General features: G+C 41.9%; 2 protein-coding genes across 6 annotated transcripts in view; one reads left to right on the forward strand and one right to left on the reverse strand.

Moving 5' to 3' along the window:
* LOC148151813 (angiopoietin-related protein 3-like) lies at positions 1-26,607 on the reverse strand. Its single transcript, XM_087994340.1, has 7 exons — positions 26,119-26,607; positions 15,358-15,468; positions 12,374-12,479; positions 9,678-9,782; positions 9,134-9,229; positions 6,999-7,274; positions 1-2,702 (listed from the first exon to the last, which is right to left on the reverse strand). Exons 1-7 carry the CDS (start codon positions 26,590-26,592, stop codon positions 2,527-2,529), a joined length of 1,344 nt encoding a protein of 447 aa, XP_087850466.1. The 5' UTR covers positions 26,593-26,607; the 3' UTR covers positions 1-2,526.
* Positions 1-26,608, forward strand: part of dock8 (dedicator of cytokinesis 8) — a 301,292-nt gene that overhangs the window by 134,303 nt on the left and 140,381 nt on the right. The window lies entirely within an intron of this gene.

Below are 26,608 nucleotides of genomic sequence, written 5' to 3' on the forward strand. Positions count from 1 at the left end.
TAATATTTCATATAAAGTGTCTAAAATTGTATTATCTATGAGAAGTTATTGATCTCTGAATACAATCACCTCAGAAACATGCATTTTTATTTAAAAATAGCCCAAGAGGTTTCTATCTTTGGAAATATACATATAAATTCATTAGCTGATCATTGTAATGCTAAAAAACACTGACACTCTTACCAATATTGTGATTAAGCATGTACTGAATTTAAGTGAATATTTAAAATACAAATGTAGCGTCAAACAAACTCTTTGCTCTCTCAGTCAATATCTTTGGAAATAAGGCTTTACTGTCCACCAGATTCCTATTTCTTAATTCTGACACTGTCAAGATGAAGCAACACCATACTTAACACTGGCTGTTACTGACGTGCTAACTTTGAAAAAAAAATCCATTAACTTCTTCATTGAAAGATAAACAGAAGAACAACTCCAAAAATATGAATTATTTGTCAACTGAAACCAGCAGAAGTCATTCTAGTTTTAGAGGAGGTTTGTGATTTGAGAACTGTCACTTCCAGACAATAGGAAAGAGCTATCTTTTGGAGAGTGATTAAAGCATGATACCTCCATTTTTAATCAGCTGCAAGTTGACTCCTATTTATAAAATGGAAACAAGACCCTGACAGTAGCTACTCAATAGGACAAAATATAAATCAAGAAAAAATAGGTAGCATCTGTGAATAGACTGTAGAGGTAATATTTTTATGTCCAGTGCCATTCAAATTAATTCGTGTTTCCCTCTGCACAGGTGCTGCTAGACTGCTGACTGCACTTTCTGTTTTGGTTTCTGATCTTTAACATCCACAGTTCTTTGTTTTACTTTAGCCTAATAAAAAGCGTCCCTTAGAAACTCACCTGGTGTGATCAAGGCTGGCAAAACCAGACAGTGATTGACTCTGCTGCCTCACAGTGCTAGGGATTCAGGGTCAAGTCCAGTCTGAGTGGACTTTGCACATTCTCCCTGTGTCTGCGTGGGTTTCCTCTCACAGTCCAGGGTCGGTGCATTCTTGATGGGCCAAATGGCCTCTTTCCGCACTCCAGATATTCTTTGATTCTAAAGACCATTTAATCTTGAAATCAGTTGAAGTGCCCCATCACTACCCTGTGGTGAGACAGTGTGTCTTAGGGCTAGAATGTAGGAACTATTGACCCATATGTTTCGGTTGTATAATGAGTTATCACTTTGCCAAAAGATCAGTTTAGAGAGTGCCACATTTTTAAATTGCCGACATTAAGACTTCTGTCCAGTAAATACCTTCAACATTAGATTACAGTAATAACTTCAAGGTTGATTTGAAGCTGCTGAGATTGGAAATGTAATTGAAGTAATGGCTGTAAGATGGGATTGGAAGGTACTAACCATTGACCTGCCCATCAGCACTTGGAGAGGCTGCAGCACCTGTCTCTTTTTGATTCCACTGCCTTCGTAGGAAAGAAAATATTGGAGAATGTGCCATGTGATGGCTTTCATTAACAATAAAGTTTAAGAAATCCAGGAAAAATAAGTTTGTAAAATGATTTTTGTGGGGGCCAATAGAAGTTGCAGGTCGCACAAAAAGAATTCTGTTCTGTTCTGTTCTGTACTGCCCACACAATCATAACACTCCTCCTTGACTCTTTCCATGGTTTAACAAATTACATTGATAGCTATGTTGTGTCAAACAGAAATATCATCAGCCGTCCCTCACAGTTGAAGATGGCTTTTTTTTTCCACTCTCAGGAAGAGTCTGTAGGTGGCTGTACAGACCGACGTGGTTACTGCAGGCTCTGTTACACTGGGGGAGAAGGTGCTCTTGGGAAGGGGTGGGTGTGGGATTGGTGTGGCAGTGCGTTCCTTGCACTGTTTCTCCCGCCTTCCATTTATTTCCCGACGGCAAGTCTCGAGGTACTCGACGCCTTCCTGGATGCTCCTCCTCCACTTTGGATGGTCTGGGGCCAGTGATTCCCAGGTGTCTGTGGGAATGCTGCACTTCCCCAGTGAGGCCTTGAGGGTATCCCTGAGGTGCTTCCTCTGTCCACCTGGGGCTCGACAGCTGTTTCAGAGCTGGGAGGAGAGCATCTGCTTGGGAAGTCTCGTGTCAGTCATAGGGTTGCGGCTGATCAAGGGGAGGGTCAGTGCCTCAATGCTGGGGATGTTGGCCTGGTTGAGGGATGCTGGTGTTGGTATGTCTTTCAATGAGTTTTAAAATGATTCCTTTGCCTGTGGAATGGGGCACTATGTACACTATCCACCCCAAAGCAAAAGAATTGAACAGTGTCTTTGTTTATTTAAAGGATTGTCCCCCTGGATTTGGGGCTGTAAGAGGCGATGTTTAGCTTTGTATGAAACAGCATCCTGTGTATTACAATCATCAAGATGCTTCACTCATAATAAGTAAAGACATTGCACTAAAACCAATGATGTGAAACCCCGTCATGTCAGTTCTAATGATGAAATATCATGTGAAATGCTAACTGTGATGAAATGAACATCTGGGAATGTTTGTACCTCTCTAGTTCACAAAAGTACAGTAAGCTTTCTTAGTTCATAATCCTCATTGGCCTGACCATTAGTTGTGTGGATTTAAAAGAGTAGTAATTGCCTTTCCAAGTCTTCCAGAAAATTCCCTTCTTCCGATCTGTTCTCCTGTTGATTTTAGATCGAAGGTATTTCCCATTCAAATTTGATTCTCCACATGCGGAAAACCACCAGCCACCTTTTAAGAGAAAATGTGACACTATAATTTCAGTTTGCAGCACAACAGCTATAAACATACCGATCCATCCAAATATTTTGGAACAAGGGAATGTTTTTGAATGGTAGGAGGCTGGGAGTGATTGTCATCCTCGCACATGTCAAACATAAAAATTGGCCAACTAAGATTACTCAAAATGATCATGAAATCCACTTTCTCAATTGGCTAGATTGTTAAGAAACATTAATCTTTTATCCCTTCCTCATCCACATTGCTTTAAGTGGTTTCAGAAATGATGTTTATAATAATGATTATTTTATGAGTATATTTCCTGCTGTCTCATTATTTGAAAGGTGAGAACCATTCTGAATCTGGGAGTTGTGGGACTGTCCAGGACAGTTTTATTTTTAACTTGATTGTACCTTGTAATAAAATAAATCACTTAAAGCAAGCTTGAAGATTGTAAGTAAGAACAGCTCTGTGAGGAGGAAGAGTATTGAGAATTCACTATCCCTTTATATGCAAAAAGTCAAATTCTAGTTATTAACCTGATACCATCAATGTGGTACTTAACACAGTCAGAAGATCATGAGAAAAGTATTGACTAGAATTTGATGTTTGTTAATCACATCTCAATTCTCAATTATTGCGCCACCTAAGTTATTAGATAATTTTCTAACCTACCTATTTATAGATGTTATCACACACTTCTGTAACGAGGAGGACTTGAACCCGGGCCTCCCAGTCCTGGGGTTGGGACATTAACATGGCACCACAAGAAGACAGTTGTCTAATTTTCTTTAAAAATTAACCAAACTTTCTGATCAAACTGTTCAGAGATGCTATTGCATACCTCTGGAGCAGATAGGACTTGAACCCTGGCTTCCTGGTCCAGTGTAGGGGCACCACTACTGTGCCACAAGAACCCAGGCATCTATAAGACTATGAGACATAGGAGCAGAAATTAGGCCCTTCAGCCCATTGAGTCTGCTCCATCATTCAATCATGGCTGATAGGTTTCTCAACTCTATTCTCCCACTTTCTCTCTGTAACCCTTGATACTCAAAGAACCTATCTTTATTTATCTTAAATATACTCAGTGATCTGGCCTCCACATCCTTCTGTGGCAGTGAATTCCATAGATTCACCACTCTTTGGCTGAAGAAGTTTCTCCTTATCTAATTTCTAAAAAGGCTTCCCTTTATTCTAAGGCTGTGCCCTCAGGTCCTAGTCGCACGTACCAATGGAAACATCTTCCCAACATCCACTCTGTCCAGGCCATTCAGTATTCTATTTGTTTCAAATATACCTCCCCCCCCCACCCCCGCATCCTTCTAAACTCCATCAAGTATAAACCCAGAGTATTCAAGTGTTCCTCATATGTTAACATTTCTCATATTCAACTTTTTAACCAATTAATTTAATCCGTAACAGCTTTCTGAGCCACTAGAGCCATAGAGATGTACAGCATGGAAACAGACCTTTCGGTCCAACCCGTCCATGCCGACCAGATATCCCAACCCATTCTAGTCCCACCTGCCAGCACCCGGCCCATATCCCTTCAAACTCTTCCTATTCTTATACCCATCCAAATGCCTCTTAAATATTGCAATTGTACCAGCCTCCACCACATCGTCTGGCAGCTCATTCCAAACACGTACGACCCTCTGCGTGAAAAAGGTGCCCCTTAGGTCTCTTTTATATCTTTCCCCTCTCACCCTAAACCTATGCCCTCTAGTTCTGGATTCCCCAACCCCAGGGAAAAGACTTTGTCTATTTATCCTATCCATGCCCCTCATAATTTTGTAAACCTCTATAAGGTCACCCCTCAGCCTCCGATGCTCCAGGGAAAACAGTCCCAGCCTGTTCAGCCTCTCCCTATAGCTCAAATCCTCCAACCCTGGCAACATTCTTGTAAATCTTTTCTGAATCCTTTCAAGTTTCACAACATCTTTCCAATAGGAAGGAGACCAGAATTGCATGCAGTATTCCAACAGTGGCCTAACCAATGTCCTGGAAGAGCACAGCAGTTCAGGCAGCATCCGAGGCGCAGCAAAATGGACGTTTTGGGCAAAAGCCCTTCATCTTTATTCCTGATGAAGGGCTTTTGCCCGAAACGTCGGTTTTGCTGCTCCTCGGATGCTGCCTGAACTGCTGTGCTCTTCCAGCACCACGAATCCAAAATCTGGTTTCCAGCATCTGCAGTCATTGTTTTTACCTAACCAATGTCCTGTACAGCCGCAACATGACTTCCCAACTCCTGTACTCAATACTCTGACCAATAATGGAAAGCATACCAAACGCCTTCTTCACTATCCTATCTACCTGTGACTCCACTTTCAAGGAGCTATGAACGTGCTCCTTGAAGGAGCATCTCACCTGTGACTATCGATGTTACAAATATCTCAGCAAGAGGCCCAGCAATTACTCCATGGTCCCTTTGTTCAGCAACACCCCCTAGGACCTTACATTAAGTCCTGCTAAGATTTGCTTTCCCAAAAATGCAGCACCTCGCATTTATCTGAATTAAACTCTGTCTGCCACTTCTCAGCCCATTGGCCCATCTGGTCAAGATCCTGTTGTAATCTGAGGTAACCCTCTTCGCTGTCCACTACACCTCCAATTTTGGTGTCATCTGCAAGCTTACTAACTGTACCTGTTATGCTCACATCCAAATCATTTATGCAAATGACAAAAAGTAGAGGACCCAGCATCTATGCTTGTAGCACTCCACTGGTCACAGGCCTCTAGTCTGAAAAACAACCCTCCACCACCACCTACCTTTGAGCCAGTTCTGTATCCAAATGGCTAGTTCTCCCTGTATTCCATAAGATCTAACCTTGCTAATCAGTCTCCCATGGGGAACCTTGTCGAACGCCTTACTGAAGTCCATCTCGATCACATCTACTGCTCTGCCCTCATCAATCTTCTTTGTTACTTCTTAAAAAAACTCAATCAAGTTTGTGAGACCTGATTTCCCACGCACAAAGCCATGCTGACTATCCCGAATCAGTCCTTGCCTTTCCAAATACATGTACATCCTGTCCCTCAGGATTCCCTCCAACAACTTGCCCACCACCGAGGTCAGGCTCACCGGTCTATAGTTCCCTGGCTTGTCTTTACCGCCCTTCTTAAACAGTGGCACCATGTTTGCCAAACTCCAGTCTTCCGGCATCTCACCTGTGACTATCGATGTTACAAATATCTCAGCAAGAGGCCCAGCAATCACTTCCCTGGCTTCCCACAGAGTTCTCGGGTACATCTGATCAGGTCCTGGGGATTTATCCACCTTTACCCGTTTCAAGACATCCAGCACTTCCTCCTCTGTAATCTGGACATTTTGCAAGATGTCACCATTTTTTCCCTACAGTCTATATCTTTCATATCCTTTTCCACAAAAAATACTGATGCAAAATATTCATTTAGTGTCTCCCCATTTTCTGTGGCTCCACACAAAGGCCGCCCTTCTGATCTTTGAGGGGCCCTATTCTCTCCCTAAAGCAGTAAGAATGCAGATGCTGAAGCCTGTTATTCCCTGAATGTACTGGAAGGGAACACCAAATGTGAAAATTGATTTTAAAGAACAACAGTAACTGCTTTAAATTTAGCTACTGCAGGCTTTCATGGGTATGAAATGGAAGCATTATGGGACTTTATTCAATTCTATTAATTAGCTCTAAATGCATTGTATGTAAAACAAAAACAGAAATCACTGGAGAAGCTCAGCAGGTCTGCCAGCATCTATGGGGAGAGAAACAGAGTTAATAAAACTGATCTATTATCTTTCTTAATTCTGACCCATACCGACTAGAAGATCCACAGGTCCAATTGTTAGAAGTTTTAGTTAATGTTTTGCACCTGGTGACTCTTCACCAGAATTGTTGTGTGTCAGTTCTAGTGCAAAGTTTCATCTCTGTTTAACATTGTTTAAATTACTCGTATCCCTCTTACAAGCGAAGATTGGAATGTTTTTTGTGGTAACAGTGTACCTGATAGATGCACAATTACAACACCCAGAGTGAATTATTTAAAATAGTATTGTTTTTCTCTCGCTGTTGCTGTATCAAATCCTGGAACTTAGACCCACAGTGCAGTTTGGTAATAACTGCATCTGAAGGACTAAAGTGGTTAAGAGGGCAGCTTACCATCACTTTCTCAAGGGAAGTTACCAAGGAGCAGAAGGTGTTGGTTTAAAGACATGCTCCCATCCTATGACAGAATTGAAAAAAAGACTTTTAAGAAATGAACCCTCTGATCAGCATGGGTCCGAATCAAGTCTGATAATGGATGCAATGCTTGTAATTAATAGCACCATACCTGAATGTTGCTCAGCACAATTTATATCAGCGTGAAGATCATTGTCTCGATCCTTGGTGGAAAAAGGAATTTCCTTGCAGTCACTCAAGGATGATGATAAGTCTCCGGTCAAAACCTGACCAATTATCAGGCTATAGTCACGGTCCTTGCCACTTATCTTAAACGTATACTCAATAAACTGTGTCACATTCTTCCAGTCCTCCAGCTCAATTCGCAAAACATATTGGCCCTGATCACCAATTCGATAGAAACTTTCTAAACCTAGCCAGAATTCACCTGAATAAAAAAACAGAGATTAGTTTGTTTAAAAGGTGCAGTTTTTGCCTTAATATTTCATTTTGAGTGCAGATTTATTTTTAAATGCAGATTGGTCAAATACAAAGAGAAAGTGAGGAGGGAGGAGAAAAGCATTTTGGAAACTTAGAAAATCAGTTCCATTGGAAAGATCTATGTGTGAAATATTGACCTCAGTGTGAGCTCTTTCTACATGGTTTTCATGCTTGGATCTTGGATTTTGGTGTTGAAAAATGTCATGCTGGAAAAACACAGCAGGCCAGGCAGCATCCGAGGAGCAGGACAATCGACATTTCGGGCATAAGCCGTTCTTCAGGAATGAGGCTGGTGTGCCAACCGGGCTGAGATAAAGGGTAGGGGGGAGGGAATTTGGGGGAGGGGCGCTGGGAATACGATAGGTGGAAGGAGGTGTGGGTGAGGGTGATAGGCCGGAGAGGGGGTGGGGGTGGAGAGGTCGGGAAGAAGATTGCAGGTCAAGAGGGCGGTGCTGAATCCGGGGGTTGGGACTGAGAAATCTGCACCCATCCCTTGTGGTTGGAGGGTTCCAAGGCGGAAGATGAGGCACTCTTCCTCCAGGCGTCGTGTGGCCAGGGTCTAGCGATGGAGGAGGCCAAGGACCTGCATGCCTTTGGTGGAGTGGGAGGGGGAACTAGTGTTCAGCCACAGGGTGGTTGGGTTGGTTGGTGCGGGTGTCCCAGAGGTGTTCTCTGAAACGTTCCGCAAGTAGGCGGCCTGTCTTCCCAATATAGAGGAGGCCACATCGGGTGCAGCGGATGCAGTAAATGATGTGTGTGGAGGTGCAGGTGAATTTGCGACAGATATGGAAGGATCCATTGGGGCCTTGGAGGGAGGTGAGGGGGGAGATATGGGCGCACGTTTTGCACTTCTTGCGGTTGCAAGGGAAGGTGTTGGGAGTGGAGGTTGGGTTGGTGGGGGGTGTGGACCTTACAAGGCAGTCGCGGAGGGAGTGGTCTCTCCGGAACGCTGGTAGGGGTGGGGAGGGAAATATATCCCTGTGGTGGGGTCTGTTTGGAGGTGGCGGAAATGACGGAGGATGATACGATGTGTCCGGAGGTTGGTGGGGTGGTAGGTGAGGACCAGTGGGGTTCTGTCCTGGTGGTGATTGGAGGGGCGGGGCTTAAAGGCGGAGGTGCAGGAAGTGGAAGAGATGTGGTGGAGAGCATCGTCGACCACGTCGGAGGAGAAATTGCGGTCTTTGAAGAAGGAGGCCATCTGGGTTGTTCGGTATTGGAATTGGTCCTCCTGGGAGCAGATGCGATGGAGGTGAAGGAATTGGGAATATGGGATGGCGTTTTTACAGGAGACAGGGTGGGAGGAGGTGTAATCTAGGTAGCTGTGGGAGTCGGTCGGTTTGTAGTAAAATTTGGATTTTGGTGTTTTACTAAAACTGAGATAAAATAGCAAAAGACAATTTTCTGCCTTTTTGTTTAAGAGCTTGCTTTATTTGGTGCCCAGAGCTAACAATCTGTGCATGGTACTGCAATGATGTCCACTTATTTTATTAATCAATATTGAACAATATCACAAGCAATAAAGCTGATAAATTAGGACAAAACCAAAATACTACAGATGCTGGAAATCCAAAATAAGACAGAAAATTCTGGAAATATTCCAGGTCACTCAGCACCTTTAGAAGAAAATTGTTAAGCTGAAAACCATCCAGTTAATGTGAAATTCACTTCATGTGAACTCAATTAACAAAATCTCCAAAAGGAACTGTAATGTAGCAACGAAATCAAATGAAATTTTCTCTTTGTTGAGCATTGAATATGTTACAGACGGAGTAATGTTATATGGTTCATCTTATGTTGGATTCTTACCATGGACATCCCCAAATCCTGCTTTATAATCTAACCAGGAGCGATCAAAATCCACAGAGCCATCAAATCGCCGTTGAATCACCGTCCAACCAGATTCTGTATGTGTGTGTGTGAGAGAGAGAGAAAAAGACTTATTAATTTGACACTGGACATGGCAGGATTAGTTTTCACAGGAGCTCTTTGAGGGTGATGCTCATTAATATGGCATCAGAGGAACTGAGAATTTAATCCTCTGCATGTTTGACCTTTTGGAAGGACAATTAATCACACAGATGATGTCAAGCTCTGACTTATACGAAGATTCTTTTTAAGATATTTTCAAAGTAATCCTGGTCAGAGATATTGCTACACACCCCGGAGCAAGTGAACCCAGGTCTCCTAGCTCAGAGATAGGGACATTATCACTTCTATTACCACCACTACCACAGGAGTCCTCGGCATACTTTATAGTTGTCCATTCAAGATTTGCAACACTTGTTGGAACCAAGTACAAGTACTTAAAGCTTTTATGGTGTGGTTTCATGGATCCAGCAATCAAACTGACCTGGAGTCATTTGGCAATATGTTTGCAGTAGCTGGGATCCTTTAGGCTGGATGCTGTAAACTCCACTTGTTCTTTCTCCCCGCTTGAAAATCTGATGACAGTCAGCTGAAAGAGCATGTTTCAGTTGTGAGTAAATCACATCCGTTAACCAGCACTTACACCGAATCAGCTGAAGCTTTTCAGCTGAAAAAGGGCATTCACCAAAGACAAATTAAGTAAAGACCTGCAATATCATTACCATCACTAATCGCCCCACTCGCATCATCCTGGAGTTACCAAAGGCCAGAAACTGAACTGGACTGGCCGTGTAAGTATTAGGGCTGCAAGAGTAGGTTTGCATTCATTTTATAATAAGCCTCTTAAAATGATGCTGTCTGCTTCTTCACTCACTGGTTATTGTCAATAATCTGCTGTAGGTGAAGCCTTGTTGTAGATCAGTGCATATGTTAAGGGATGTTCTCATACAGGAGACTTTTGTGTTCACTCATGGTATCTAGCATTATTGTCTGAGTCAGCACGTATTGCCCATCCTGAGCTGCCCTTGACAAAGTGGTGGAGAGCTGCCTTCTTGGACTGCTGCAGTTCGTTTAAAGTCAGTTCACCACAATGCTGTTAGGGAACAAGTTTCATGGTTTTGACACAGTGACACTGAAGGAACAGTGATATATTTCCTTGTCAGGATGGTTTGGAAGGGAACTTGTAGGTGGTGGCATTCCTATATATCTGCTGTCCTTGCCCTTCTCAATATTGTGGTTGTGATTTAGACGGTGTTATTATAACAGCCATGTTTAACTTTCTGCTGTGCATCTTGTCGATGATGCATGTTGCTGCTCCTGTAGATCGGGGTGGAGGCAGTGGATGTGATGCCATTAAGCTGGCTGCTTTGTGTTAGATGGTGTCAATCTTTTTGACGGGTTTTGGAACTGCACACATGCAGGCAATTTGCAGAGTATTAAATCACACTCCTGACTTGTGTCTTGTTGATGGTGGACAGGCTTTGGGGAGTCAGGGGGTGAATTATTCACTGTAGAATTCCCAGCCTCTGATCTGCACTTGCTGCCACTGTATTTACATGGCTCATCCAGTTTAGTTTCTGGTCAATGGAACAGAGGGTAGATAAACAGGAGGCTGGAAGAACACAGCAAGCCAGGCAGCATCAGGAGCTGGAGAAGGCAACGGTTTGCATGTAACCTAAGAGAGAGTTAGCATTTCAAGTTCAATATGACACTTCTTTCAGAGTCACTGAAAGTTATTCTTGTAAATTCATTGACCCGACCCTTAATGCCTTTCTAAGGAATTTGTCTGTTTCCAAGCTTTGATGCTAAGCTGACAGCTGATGGCATTCAGATGTGCACAGGACAATTGAACAACTGTAACTAAAGTAAATACATTGTTTGAGAATTTGCTAACCATCAAATAACTCACGTTATATTCACTTTGATTATGATATATCGTTATTTTTTATTAATTGTTTGCCTAAAGCAAAACCAGAAATAAGAGAACCGCACTTCACTAATTCAGTTAATGATTGATTTTCAAACTGCTATAAAAGGTTATACAACTGATCTCCTCTGTGCCATAATGATTCCATCACTGAGTTTATAAAGTGTATTTCTCATTTTCTCTAACAGTTATACATTTAATTAGTTGCAAGAAAGTATTTCCTGCAAGAGGTTGTCAATAATTCAGTTATGACCCTTTGTCTGCAATGATTCTTTAACCTTTCAGTTAATCCTCTTAAGCCTCGATGAAATTCTTTCCATTTCTTGTGCTTTAGGTCCAATTATCCTCTTGACTTTTTATGGTTCGGCTTTGAGCAAATTCTTACATCATTACAAATTAATTCTAGGCTGAGTATGAATTTAAATCCAGACAATTAATGAGCTAAATACTTTGAGAATCTCATTACATGTGCTGCCTTTGTACAACCAAATTGCTATTTCAGATCAACTTATGTATTGTCTTGTTGTACTATCTTCCCTTGAGTTGGCAGGTTATTGGGGTCCTTATGTTAATCCAGATACACACAACAGCATGATGCAGCATTGTCTTATGGACAATGTATGACCTTACTGCTAATCTGGAGTGTTGTACAACCTGGCCAGCTTTTTAAAATTTCTAACTGATTATGACAATTAGAGGCTGAATATCTTCTTAAAGAATGGACCGTAGGTTCCCTGTAAATCTGCAGTTGCATGTAAACCTCCCATTTGCTTCCTCCACAAGAAGGTAGAAAACTTCCAGTTTATGGTTTGTTTTTGATGTTCGGTAATGGTCATGAGGATCATTTGGATCATATCTGCTCAGAATGATATATGGAGGTCCAGCATGGACAAATGAACCTCAAAGCAATCTCAACTGACAATCTTAAATTGGCTGCTCTCCCTTCTCACACTTTAGAAATTGATGTTCCTTTTCCTTGTTTGATTTCTTGTGTCAGTCCTGATGAGTGTAAAATGAAAAACTTTCGCTTTTGTGTACTCTTTTCGTGATATTTAATGTTCTTTCACAATGGTATTTTTGTGATTAAGAGTTGGTTTGGAGCACCACTGAATTGTGAAAGTGGCTCTTTAAGTTTCTCTTCTTCACAAAGACCTGAACATCATGACCCCATTTCAATGACTATCCACAAGATATTTAGGACAGTATTTAGGTCATAAACGTGAGGTGGATTAAGATTGTAAAGGTGTACTCACCGTCAGATAAGGCTGCCTTTTGGGTTTTCCAGTGATCAGCAAGGTGATCGTTTCCCTTCACATTCTTCTTGAAGTTGAATTGTTCTTTGAGACTGAAGTCTGAAATCTTCAGATTGAATAATAATGTAGTGGAATATTGCTTTATAAAGCATTTGTATTCAAGTCAACAACTTACAGTATATCACACAAACATTTAATGACTTGCCTTTTTATGTGAAACTTTAACAAGACTGAAATGCTGTCAGAAGTCCTGCAATCCTGTCGAGGCGACCCCTGATAGGAAGGTTGGCAGGGAGGAACCAGACAAAACATTGAACATAGAACGTAGAAAGGTACAGCACAGAACAGGCACTTAGGCCCACGATGTTGTGCCGAGACTTAATCCTAATGTAAAATATAGTAAATTCACCCAAGCACCCCTCAACTCACTGCTATCCATGTGCATGTCCAGCAGTTACTTAAATATCCCCATGACTTTATTTCCACCACCTCAACTGGCAACACATTCCATGCATTCACAACTCTCTGCGTAAAGAACCTACCTCTGATGTCTCCTTTATACCTTCCTCCTAATATCTTCAAACTTTGACTTCTCGTACCAGTCAATCCTGCCCTGGGGAAAAGTCTCTGGCCATTGACTCTATCTATTCCTCTCATTATTTTGTACACCTCGATCAGGTCTCCTCTCTTCCTCCTTCTCTCCAGAGGGAAAAGTCTGAGCTGATTCAACCTTTCTTCATAAAGCAAGCCCTCCAGTCCAGGCAGGATCCTGGTAAACCTTCTTTGCACCCTCTCCAAAGCCTCTGTATCTTCCCTATAGTGGGGCGACCAGAACTGGACGCAATATTCCAAGTGTGGTCTCACCAGGGACTTGTAGAGCTGCAGCAAAACCTTGCGGCTCTTAAACTCGAGCCCAAAACAAGTCCTCAACAGTGATCCAGGCAGAATACATTTGTGCAGTATCAATGGCTGCACCAGTAGGGAGGTCACCCTGTCATCAAGGTTTCCTTGTCACAGGAACTGGGTCTAAAAACCAAAGGAGAAAGTGAGGGCTGCAGATGCTGGAGATCAGAGCTGAAAATGTGTTGCTGGAAAAGCGCAGCAGGTCAGGCAGCATCCAAGGAACAGGAGAATCGACGTTTCGGGCACAAACGTCGATTCTCCTGTTCCTTGGATGCTGCCTGACCTGCTGCGCTTTTCCAGCAACACATTTTCAGCTCTAAAAGCCAAAGTCAAACCCAATCCCACACCCTGAAATGGACAATGAGCAATCAATTGTCTGGAACAAGGAGCTGCCCCTGTTGCCCGTGAACCCTGGCACTTCAGCAGGAGCTGCCCTGCTGTCAATTGCAGGTGAAGGGAAGCTGAGGGAAGAAGGTGGTGGTAACATCTTCTGAAGAGAAGAACTCAAAGATTAACCCAGGATGCATGGAATTGGATTAGCTGTCAAGACAAACTCATCAACCAACTCTCAGAAACCCTGTTGGCATCAGCAATCACCTCATGACTCTCTGTCTACAACTTGCCATGAGCCAACAGGCAACGGTTATGAGTGCTTATGCTCCAACCCTTAATGCTATAGACCACTCCAACGAAGGCTTCTACTCCATCCTGGACACTGTAATCACCAACATCTCTGAGGAAGATAAAATTATCCTCCTCAGAGACTTCAACACCAGCATTGGAAAAGACACCCAACTCTGGAAAGGAACAACCATAAAGGAATTGCAAATCCAAAAGGATTCTCCTGTTCATCAAAATGTTTGGAACACCAGCTGGTCATCACCACCACACTGTTCCATCAAAGTGACAAGTTCAAGACTTCTTGGAGGCATCCACAATCAAAGCACTGGCACATAATTGATTACACCATCATTTGATGCCAAGACTAAAGGGATGTACTCATTAACCAAAATGATAACCAGTGCAGACAACTACTTGACAGACCACCAGCTCACCCACTCCTCAATGTCCATCAAATGTTACCAGAAGCAACTGAATATGAAGAAACAATTCTGAAAGAAAAGCCGAGCAGACCAGCACACATCACACAATCTCTTCACCAAAATCTCCAGGGTGTTCATTTTGTTGGAGTGGAGGAAATCTGGAACAAGCTGAAGATGCCACCATTTCACACTGTGAAGAAGCCATCAGTTACCAGACCGGCAAACACCAAGACTGGTTCAACAAAAATGACCACATCATCCGAGACCTCGTCAACAAGAAGAAGAAAGCTCTCCGGGCTGAAACGATATCACCAGTGAGGCAAAGAGGAGAACTGACCAAGTGATAAAGTCAGAATTGCAAATAAAAACTAAGGAAATCAAAACCCAGTGGTGGATTGAGAAAGCCAAGGCATTGCTGACCAGCAGAACACCCAGCATTTACCATAAGCTATAGGAACAAAATTAGCCCTACAGCATAAAGAGTTTGCTGCATCATTTGAAATTGGCTGATCTTTCTCTTAGCCTCATTCTTCTACCTTCTCCCCGTAATCTCAGTACCACCAAGGCAATACACAGAGCCAAAGCTCTTGGCATCAAACCCGCATGGAGTAAGGGTGGAACCCTTTCGAAAGACAGAGTGTCCGATGGAGAAGATTCTTCAAAGAACTCCTAAATCACGATGCATCGGTGACAGGGACGTGTTGGATGAAATCCCCCAAATTCCCATTAAAGATGATCTTGGTCTCCTACTGAGTGTGGCAGAAGTTGAAGCTGCCACTAGACACGTGAAGCATGGAAAAGCTACAGGAAATATGAGAGGGAATGTTCCTAAAGGCATAAGCCTGAAATTTACTGCCTTTCTGAAATGGGATCTCAAGTATATTTACCTTTCCCTTCCACAAACATTCTCTGTACTAATTGTATGAAATGCCTTCTGCAAAAATTGTGTTGCATTAGCGTAGGGCTCTCAACAATTGTTCATCAAGGGCACAAGAGTGCATTGGAAATACAACTCCATGGAAGCGTAACGGCACTGACCTTGTTAACCAACAGTTGAATCTGCATGTTCTGCTCATCAATCTGCTGTTGCTGGGCTTTCACCAATGCCAGAATATCATCTACATGCTGGTTGTGAAACTCGATTACAGACTGGAAAATTAAATTAAACTTTGATTATATCAAAATTGACCATTCAATTCAGTGGGCAATTTTCCATGATGACAGCAGAAGTTTACAATTTCAAAATTTCAATGTTACATAAACTTTTACTCACCACAATGATGTATGTTGGTGTACACTTATAGAACAGCAATAGAGCTATAACGTTTGTACTGTTTGAGTAAGGTGGAGTGAACTGATTTATTTCCTTGTCCCATTGTTCCACTTGTCTCAACAAAGTTTGAATTTAAAAATTTGCTAGTTATATTTGCAACAGATTGTAAATGGCTTAGGCTCAGAAACAAGTCACCCAAGTTCCTTAAGTAGCAAATAAAGAACTAGGTTACTGCAAACTAAAATCATCAATCAAAACTTATAATTAACAAAAGATGTACACAACTATGTTTCTTGAAAACAGACACACACTCAGACACACTACCCAGACTCACGCCCACAGACACACACAGTCACGGGGGAAACAACTATTGAATGTACTTGCCTTAAAACTACCCTGGCTAAGTAACAGATGAATTCAGAAAAGTAAGCTGTAGATGAATTGCCCCAAATGTTGATCTGGAGCTGAAGTCACTTTCCTCACAAGCTCTTGGATTTCTTCCTGGATGAGTTATGGCTGGTTGATTTTTTTTTTATTATGTGGAGACAGCAATATTGATTCAGAGTTTTCCCTCAACATTGCACTTGTGGTGATGAGGATCTGCAGTGGGTTTTCAACTCTCAGACTTTGATTAGAGGGGCTTTAGAGTGAGAGAGAGGTGGACAATGGTTGTGTCTCCAGGGTTGGGGTTTATCATACTATCTGTTTGTGTTCACTGTGAACAGCTTTATCACACTCACAACCAATCATGTAACCTCTCTGAAAGTTGTGTTCCCTCAGTGACTTGAGTCAAGCAGCTGGTGTCCTTTACAAATGCAACAGTTCTCCCTGTTGTAGCCAGTTTCCTTTACATTATATAGTGTTTGTTCCAAAATGTCCACAATATGTGTATTGTCCAGCCAATGATAATCTGTATTGATATTTCAGATTAGACATCTTTATGGCATGCTTTATAAGGGTGTGCCATGGCCACGTAGTAATAGACAGAAATAAACTTTTCCCCTTGGTGGAGGGATCAATGACTGGGTCACAGCTTAAAGGGAACAATCAGAAGCTTTAGAGGAGATGAGGAAAGTCTTTGTCACCCAGAAGGTGGTGGGAATTTGGGATTCACTGCCTGGAAGGGTGATAGAGACAGAGAACATCAAGACGTACATTTAAGGAATATTTAGCAATGCACTTGTGATGCCCAGGTATACAAGGCCATGGGTCAAGTGCTGGTAATTGGGATTAGAATCGTGCACAGACGTGATGGGATGAAGGGCCTTTTTTCTGTGCTGCTGATCTATATGATTCTATGACTCTAGAAGAAATTATTGCACTTAAAAAGCTCAATAGCACTTTTCTTCGAATCCCCCGATCTCAACAAACTGAAATATTTAAATTCAGAAATTTTAAAAGGTTTTTTCCATATGTAGCTGCTTTACCTTTTAAACAGTAACATCATTTTCAATTGGAGGAACAGCCCAGTAAGAGCACTGTCTGTGCAAACCTCAAGTTTTCAACATAGAGTCATAGAGATGTACAGCATGGAAACAGACCCTTCGGTCCAATCCATCCATGCCAACCAGATATCCCAACCCAATCTAGTCCCACCTGCCAGCACCTGGCCCATATTCCTCCAAACCCTTCCTATTCATATACCCATCCAAATGCCTCTTAAATGTTGCAATTGTACCAGTCTCCACCACTTCCTCTGGCAGCTCATTCCATACACGTACCACCCTCTGTGTGAAAATGTTGCCACTTAGTTCTCTTTTATATCATTCCCCTCTCACCCAAAACCTATGCCCTCTAGTTCTGGACTCCCTGACCCCAGGGAAAAAACTTTGTCTATTTATCCTATCCATGCCCCTCATAATTTTGTAAATCTCTAAGGTCACCCTTCAGCCTCCAACACTCCAGGGAAAACAGCCCCAGCCTGTACAGCCTCCCTCTATACCTCAAACCCTCCAACCCTGGCATCATTCTTGTAAATCTTTTCTAAATCCTCTCACATTTCGCAACGTCTTTCAAATAGGAAGGAGACCGAATTGCACGCAATATTCCAACAGTGGCCTAACCAATGTCATGTACAGCCGCAACATGACCTCCCAACTCCTGTACTCAATGCTTTGCCCAATAAAGGAAAGCATACCAAACGCCTTCTTCACTATCCTATCTACCTGCGACTCCACTTTCGAGGATCTATGAACATGCACTCCAAGGTCTCTTTGTTCAGCAACACTCCCTAGGACCTTACCATTCAGTGTATAAATCCTGCTAAGATCTGCTTTCCCAAAATGCAGCACCTCGCATTTATCTGAATTAAACTCCATCTGCCACTTCTCAGCCCATTGGCTCATCTGGCCAAGATCCTGTTGTAGTCTAACGTAACCCTCTTTGCTGTCCACTACACCTCCAATTTTGGTGTCATCTGCAAACTTACTAACTGTACCTCTTATGCTCGCATCCAAATCATTTATGTAAATGACAAAACATAGAGGACCCAGCACCGATCCTTGTGGTACTCCACTGGTCACAGGCCTCCAGTCTGAAAAACAACCCTCCACCTCCACCCTCTGTCTTCTACCTTTGAACCAGTTCTGTATCCAAATGGCTAGTTCTCCCTGTGATCTAACCTTGCTAACCAGTCTCCCATGGGGAATCTTTTCAAATGCCTTACTGAATCCATATAGGTCACGTCCACCGCTCTGCCCTCATCAATCCTCTTTTGAAGAAGTCACAAAAACTCAATCAAGTTTGTGAGACATGATTTCCCACGCACAAAGCCATGTTGACTATCCCTAATCAGTCCTTGCCTTTCCAAATACATGTACATCCTGTCCCTCAGGATTCCATCCAATAACTTGCCGACCACCAACGTCAGGCTCACTGGCCTATAGTTCCCTGGCTTGTCCTTACCACCCTTCTTAAACAGTGGCACCACGTTAGTCAACCTCCAGTCTTCCGGCACCTCACCTGTAACTATCGATGATACAAATATCTCAGCAAGAGGCCCAGCAATCACTTCCCTAGCTTCCCACAGAGTTCTAGGGTACACCTGATCAGGTCCTGGGGATTTATCCACCTTTGAGTTTCAAGACATCCAGCACTTCCTCCTCTAATCTGGACATTTTGCAAGATGTCACCATCTATTTCCCTACAGTGGGCGGCATGGTGGCACAGTGGTTAGCACTGCTGCCTCGCAGCGCCGGAGACCCGGGTTCAATTCCCGCCTCAGGCGACTGACTGTGTGGAGTTTGCATGTTCTCCCTGTGTCTGCGTGGGTTTCCTCCGGGTGCTCCGGTTTCCTCCCACAGTCCAAAGATGTGCAGGTCAGGTGAATTGGCCATGCTAGATTGCCCGTAGTGTTAGGTAAGGGGTAAATGTAGGGGTATGGGTGGGTTGCGCTTCGGCGGGTCGGTGTGGACTTGTTGGGCCGAAGGGCCTGTTTCCACATTGTAATGTAATCTAATCTAATCTACAGTCTATATCTTCCATATCCTTTTCCACAGTAAATACTAATGTAAAATACTCGTTTAGTATCTCCCCGTTTCCCGTGGCTCCACACAAAGGCCACCTTGCTGATCTTTGAGGGGCCTTATTCTCTCCCTAGTTACGCTTTTGTCCTTAATGTATTTGTAATAAACCCTTTGGATTCTCCTTAACTCTATTAGCCAAAGCCAGCTCAGTCCCCTTTTTGCCCTCCTGATTTCCCTCTTAAGTATACTCCTACTTCCTTTATACTCTTTTAAGGATTCACTCGATCTATCCTGTCTATACCTGACATATGCTTCCTTCTTTTTCTTAACCAAGCCCTCAATTTCTTTAATCATCCAGCATTCCCTATACCTACCAGCCTTCCCTTTCACCCTAACAGGAATATACTTTCTCTGGATTCTTGTTATCTCATTTCTGAAGGCTTCCCATTTTCCAGCCATCCCTTTACCTGCGCACATCTGCCTCCAATCAGCTTTTGAAAGTTTTTGCCTAATACCGTCAAAATTGGCCTTTCTCCAATTTAGGACTTTGACTTTTAGATCTGGTCTATCCTTTTCCATCACTATTTTAAAACAAATAGAATTATGGTCGCTGACCCCAAAGTGCTCCCCCACTGATACCTCAGTCACCTGCCCTGCCTTATTTCCCAAGAGTAGGTCAAGTTTTGCACCTTCTCTAGTAGGTACATCCACATACTAAATCAGAAAATATTCTTGTACACACTTAACAAATTTCTCTCCATCTAAACCCTTAACACTATGGGAGTCCCAGTCTATGTTTGGAAAGTTAAAATCCCCCCCCAATTATTCTTACAGATAGCTGAGATCTCCTTTCAAGTTTGATTCTCAATTTCCCTCTGACTATTAGGAACATCAACAAAGTCAGCTCATTGTTTTCCTACCGACTATTTTGGGCATCTTACAGTTTTCCAGTTAAAATCAATGATTTCATTCATTTAATTTCTAGCTCTGAACCTTGAACTAAAGCCAAATAATTGCAGGAGGATTAAGGTTCTAAATGTTCTTCAATCACAAAAGGTCTGTCCATACAAACATACAAATTAGCAACAGGCGTCTACCACTTGGCCCTCAAGCCAGTATTTGTTATGGACCAGACCAAACCCCCTTCAAATATATCAGGAAGATAGCCTGGACCCTAACGTTTTCTTATTCAAAGGTAAGTGTAAGGTGCTGTGTTCCAAATGTAATTTGATTGGTTACACTACTCAACTTTAAGCAAAACACACTTTAGTCTTACTCTACAGTTAAACTACAAACAAAGGAAAGCAGAATTTGACTTTATAACATAAAGAAACTATTATTCGGTAAAGTTTAACTACTAAACAGCAATTGTTCCAGTATAGTAATATCCCATGAACACACCTTTGGCAAAGGCAAATTCAGTAAAATAGATTGTCTCACGTGCAATGTTTCTCCAGTGTTAGAGGAAAGACCATCAAGTAAAACTCTGGGAGAGAGAGAGAGAGAATTCAAGTATGTTGCTAGAAAGGTGGGTGTATGGCAGCTTCAAAAACCCAACAGCTACTGGAAGCTAAACTAAAACCCTGGGTCTGCAGAAGCCTGACTGCAGCCATTCAACCTGCTTCTCCTGTTCCAACTTCTTTTTAAAAAAAACCCAAAGCCTCATAAGCTGTTTACTTTATTGACTTGGAACGGACCACTCATCACCTTTGTCTTAATGTCTCTTCATTTAAAAAAAATGCCAAGACAAAATACACCACTTAAAGCTAGACTATTGTCACACTGTTAATTAAGATCATAGTTGTGCTGATTGCTCCACATTGCAACATACGCCTGATAACCTTTCATTCTCTTGCTTATCAAGAATCTATCTACGCCTGCCATAAAAAGACTCAAAGACTATGCTTCCACTGCCTTTCGAGGAAGAGAGTTCTAAAGACTCATGATCCCTCATAAGAAAAAAAGCTGTTCATCCCTGTCTTAAATGCATGACTCCTTATTTTAAAGTGTGACACCTATTTCTAGAATCTTTGATAAGAAATAACATCCTTTCTGACATGATTATAACAAGGTCAGCTTGATGGACCTCACAGAATATGAGTTCCCTGATTGGGGCCTTGAACTTGGTCCAATCAGAGAGCCCTGGCTGACAGATAAATACAGGAGTGTCACTCTCACCATGGGTGCTGGGGAAAAAAATAAGCACTACTGCAGTTAGGCGGTCGTATGGGGGTTAAAAAAAAAGGAAAAAAAGAAAAAAGAGAGAAAAAAATAAACAGGAGTGTCAGAGGTTCTGAAAAAAAATACAGGAGTGTCACACACACACCATGGGTGCTGGGGGGAAAATAAGCACTACCGCAGTTAAGCGGTAGTGTGGGGGGGTTTGGGAAAAAAAAGGAGGGTCGGGGGTTCCAAAAAAAATAAACAGGAGTGTCGACTTTGAACAGATCTCAAAAACCATTTGCAAGGAAGTTAGTAGATTTGAGAAAGAAAGGGTAAAGGACTTCAAAACTGTTAATTATAATTAAGTACCTTGAATCTTTAGTGCAAACTCAGCAACAGTTAATAAAATACTGGGAGGCTTTTCTGCCTGAAGCAAAAGCATTAGCATGAGCTCCTGATGTGAAGAAATGTGGCCTGTCTCTTGTTTACAACTGGTTCCATACTAAGCACTGACTACAGCATTCCAATTTAATAACCACTATTTTAAAGTTGTAATACTGCATTACAGAAGTGGTTTAATAGATTACATAATTCTGTTGCATTGTTAACCAGCTGCATGGCCTGATTCAGTCATAATGAACTGAACTGTGGAATGATATTCTGCAGTAGTTGCTGAATTGAACGCCACTGTACATCTTGAATTTGCAGAGAAATACATTGCCAGTGCTGGAACTCTGACTTTGCTGTGAATGATACTTGTGTTTCATTCTTGAAGATCTATTGCAGAATTTTCATAACAATTGTAAATTGTGAAAGCATAAATCAGCATTCCTGTATAGAAATCATGAATTTTGTGATCTTTGTTACTACAATAAAAGAATATACTTAATGAAACAAAAAAAAACAGGAGTGTCAGAGGTTCTGTTCACTCTGAGAGCTGGCTCTGAGGGAGCTGGATCAGTGTCAAGGACTCTCCGTGTGTAAATAAAGGGGGCCTCCTGGACTTGTTTCATTTTCCACATCCATCCTGTCAGTACCAGTCAGGATCTTGGTATGTTTCAAAGAAGGCAACCCTTATTCTTCTTAACACCAGCCAATACAAGTATAGTCTGTCTAACGTTTCTTCATAATACAATCTGTTCATTCCAGATGTTAGTCAGGTTGACCTTCTCTAAACTGCTCCCATTTCTTTTCCATTCTTCCCTAACTAAGGAGACCAATCTTATATAAAGTACTCCAGGTGTAGTCTCACTAATGCCCTATATAACTGAGACATATTCTACCTACTTTTGTATTCAGTTCTGCTCACAATGAACAATGACATTCTATTACATTTCCTAATTGCTTGCTTACTTAATTACTAGGCTTATGTCATTTATGCACTCCAACTGCAAGGTCCCTCTGCAGCTCAGAGTTTTGCAACCTCGACTCATTTAGATAGTAATTTTTAAAAATTCCTTCTGCCAGAATGAATCATTGTATTTTCCCACAGTATACTTTATTTGCTAGGACTTTGCCCACACACTTAACCTATCTATTTTTCCCTTTGTAGCCTCCTATCTCCTTGTCACAAGTAACCTACCTATCTTTGTGTGATCAGCAACTTTAGCAACTACACCTTCCCTCCCTTCATCCTAGCAGTTGCTTATATAAACTGCAAAGTGTTAAGGTTCCCCCACTGATCCTATGTCATATTGATTGTTACTTCTTGCCAATGAGAAAATGACCCATTTATGCTGCCTGTCTGCTTGCCGTTAGCTAGTTTGTGTTCTATCACTGTCAATGTGCCAGTTCTACCCCCAGAGCGTGAACTCTTATTCTCCAGAATAAGTTTTGATGTGGCACCTCACTTTGTCTTCTGGAAATCTAAGAACAGATATATCACTGGTTTACCTTTATCCACAGCACATAATTCTACTTCAGAGAACAGCATAGATTGGTTAAATGTGACCTCCCTTTCCGAAGATCATGTAGACTCTGTCTGAATACCTTGAACTTTCTAAGTACACCATTATAACTTCAATAATAGCTTTGAGCATATTCCCTTTGATGGATAATAAACTAACTGACCCATAATTTCCTGCTTTTTGTTTCCTTTCCATTATTGAGTACAGGAGATAAATCTGTTTTTCTCTAACCAAATGAAATTTCCCATGAATCAGGGGAATTTTGGTCCCGTTCTCCTCAATACTGCTGCCAATGCCCCATGAATTAAAACCCATTTTTCCCAAAACTTTGAGTCAAGTATTTAACTTGCTGATCTTGTTTACATGTGGCAGTTTGCTTGTAGTTCAACTAATAATCCACAAAATCAATTGTCTGTCACTGGATGGTATCTCATGACCAAGCAAGAAAAAAAATCCTAGAGTGAGTCATGACCAGAAATTGTGTTGTGGTCTGAAGGAAGGCAGGCAAAGTAAGACATCAATGTGCAGCACATCTTCCTCCCCACCAACTGCTGTCCAACCTGCTACCACACTCACAAAGAGCATTTTTGCAGTTTATTAGCAGGAGAGACTGATGTTCACTGGCCAATCGCTGATTGAAATGGAGACTTTAGTGGTTGAATAGAAAGCTTGCCCAGGTCTTCCAACTAACACTCATCTCCTGTTTCCATCCTCATCGTCTTCCTTCCTCCCTCTGTTTACACTTCCCCTCTTCCCCTGCCTTTTCATCTTCACTCCATTCATTAACTTTGCTCACTTTTCTTTCATTTACCATCTGCTCCTCATTCTCATTAACTCCGACTCTCTCTCTGTCCACTCTCTGGACCGACTTAATCACATTCCTATTCTGCTTGATTTCAGTAGTTTGCTTTGTCTTAATTCTCCACATACACTGCAGAGAGAGTAAGCCAGTGAAGACTAACAATCAGATTGTTATGTGTGCAGTTAGCAAAAGAGCAGCAATAACGAAGAGAAAATGAGAGTTGATGCAGATATCTTTATAGGTACCGTGCATTTTTCTAATTCATTTGCAGCATGTGGAGGTTGCTGAAATTCATTGGCTATCCCTAATTTTGTTAAATGAGTAGTTTGTTAAACCATTTCAGAGGGCAATTTGCAGTCCGACACATGTAACTAAAGGTCAGACTGTGTAAGGTTAGTAGATTTCCTTCCCAAAGGGCTTTAATGAGGCTGAAAGCTTTTTACAACAAGCTGATGTCATTAGCTATACCACCTATTTTTTTATTAGATTTATTTTATATTTGAAATGTCTCTGGTTGGATTTAGCACATTGGCTTATTCCTTGGGTTCTGAGGAAGGATCACTGAATCTGGAACAAGAAACAGCGCTTCGCAAGCTAGTGCCTCCCAATAAACCTGTTGGACCATAACCTGGTGTTGTGTGATTTTTAACTTTCTCTCTCCACACATGCTTCCAGACCTGCTGAGTTTCTCCAGATATTTCTGTTTTTGTTTCAGATTTCCAGTATCTGCAGTTCTTTGTTTTATCATTATTGCAAGTGTTTGGACTAAGACTTGAATAACATGACAACTATTGCTACCATTCCTTATTATCAAATGGCTAGTGTATGTATCAGGTTGATACCTCTGATCCTACTCTGTCCACATTATTTTGAGATGTCTAAGATGTTTGGAATAGATTCTGATCAGATTATTGCTGATATTCAACAACATATGTAAATAGTTTGAAAACAGCTGTAGATTCCTTCAGTGAACCAGCACTTTACAGCCTTATGTTTTTTATGTTTTGTTATGTTAGTAGGTAGGAGAAAGTGAGGTCTGCAGATGCTGGAGATCAGAGATGGAAATGTGTTGCTGGAAAAGCGCAGCAGGTCAGGCAGCATCTAGGGAACAGGAGAATCGACGTTTCGGGCATTAACCCTTCTTCAGGAATGAGGGAAGTTGGTCCAGCAGGCTAAGATAAAAGATAGGGAGGAGGGACTTGGGGGAGGGGCGTCGGAAATGTGATAGGTGGAAAGAGGTCAAGGTGAGGGTGATAGGTCAGACTGGGGTGGGGGCGGAGAGGTCGGGAAGAAGATTGCAGGTTAGGAAGGCGGTGCTGAATTTGATGGATTTGACTGAGACAGGCTGGGGGGAGGGGAAATGAGGAAACTGGTGAAATCCGAGTTCATCCCTTGTGGTTGGAGGGTTCCTAGGCGGAAGATGAGGCGTTCTTCCTCCAACCGTCGTTTCGTTATGTTAGACCTACTATGTTAGTAGGTACTTGAACTAGTGGATTTGAACTTGTGTCAGTGTGCAGTATATTCAAACTAACATTGCTATTAATAATCCTCTAGTCTTACATCCAGTTGATTCCTATGGTCAGTTTGCACTGTAAAGATTGTCGATAGATTCTATTATAAAATACCATGGATAGTCTGCTTTAGAAATGAAGGCGGAAATTATTCTGGACCCCTACACGCTGTGTGTTAAGTCATCTGACAATGTTGGAGAGCTGAATCAAAAACAGAAATTACTGGAAAAACTCTTTCAGATCTTCAGCATCTGCAGTTCTTTGTTTCACTATATCATAGAGCTGGATTCGTTAGAGCATTTGCCTCCATTTCCTGCTGTTAGTTAAATTAAAACAGCAGACTAAAATAGTCTCTTGCTAGTCGCACGCTCCAACCCATATAATTTTGTGTTATTTGTTGAGCCCAATCTAGCATATGGAAGATAGGATCTTAGTACGCACCAAAAGGTTTTTTACATTTTAAAGTAATATTTTATGACTCTAGGTACTGCATAGGAATAATTCCTATTCGCAAATTACTCAATTTTCCAGCAGCTTGCTGTAAGATCGAAGAAGTAATTTGTAATGCCTGTGTTAAGTATTATTGAACATCGTCTGTCTTAAATCTATAAAATTATTAAACTGTATAATAGCACCACCTCTTTTACTTTTTTTGCAACTTTAAGAGGTGCTGGCTTACCTTGTTAAAGGGGATGGCTGCAGACTTGTTTTTCTCGAGAGTTCCTAGAATCCTCTCCAGCTTTCCTTCCAGGGAATCCACCTTGCCAGCAACTGACTGCTGGCCCTGCATTGCTTTCAGTTGCTCACTTCTGAGCTCCGTGAACCTTTGATGAAGTTCCTGATCCTGAAGTTCCAGCTTCTCAGCCTTGCTCACCAGTGCCCTTTCATCACTTTCCATAAGCCTAACCTGGTCGCCCAGGTTCACAATGGAGGTATTGTAAATATCCAGCAGTTCTAACACAGTTGTCATCTCTTCCTTCGTTTTGTCTGTGTGCTCCTTCAGTCCTTTGCCGACCAGGTAAAGACCACGAGCAAGAAGGCTAATGTCACTGGATGAGGCAAATTGAGTTTTTTCCTTTCTGTCAGTGTTTCCTGGAAGACTTGATGTGGAGCAAATAAGACCAATTACCACGATGAAATGAAATGTCTCCATTATTGAAAGACAAGTT

The sequence above is a fragment of the Chiloscyllium plagiosum genome, unplaced genomic scaffold (assembly GCF_037043375.1).
Source record: "Chiloscyllium plagiosum isolate Xiang-an unplaced genomic scaffold, Cpla_swu_hap1 HiC_scaffold_2, whole genome shotgun sequence".
NCBI lineage: Eukaryota > Metazoa > Chordata > Chondrichthyes > Orectolobiformes > Hemiscylliidae > Chiloscyllium > Chiloscyllium plagiosum.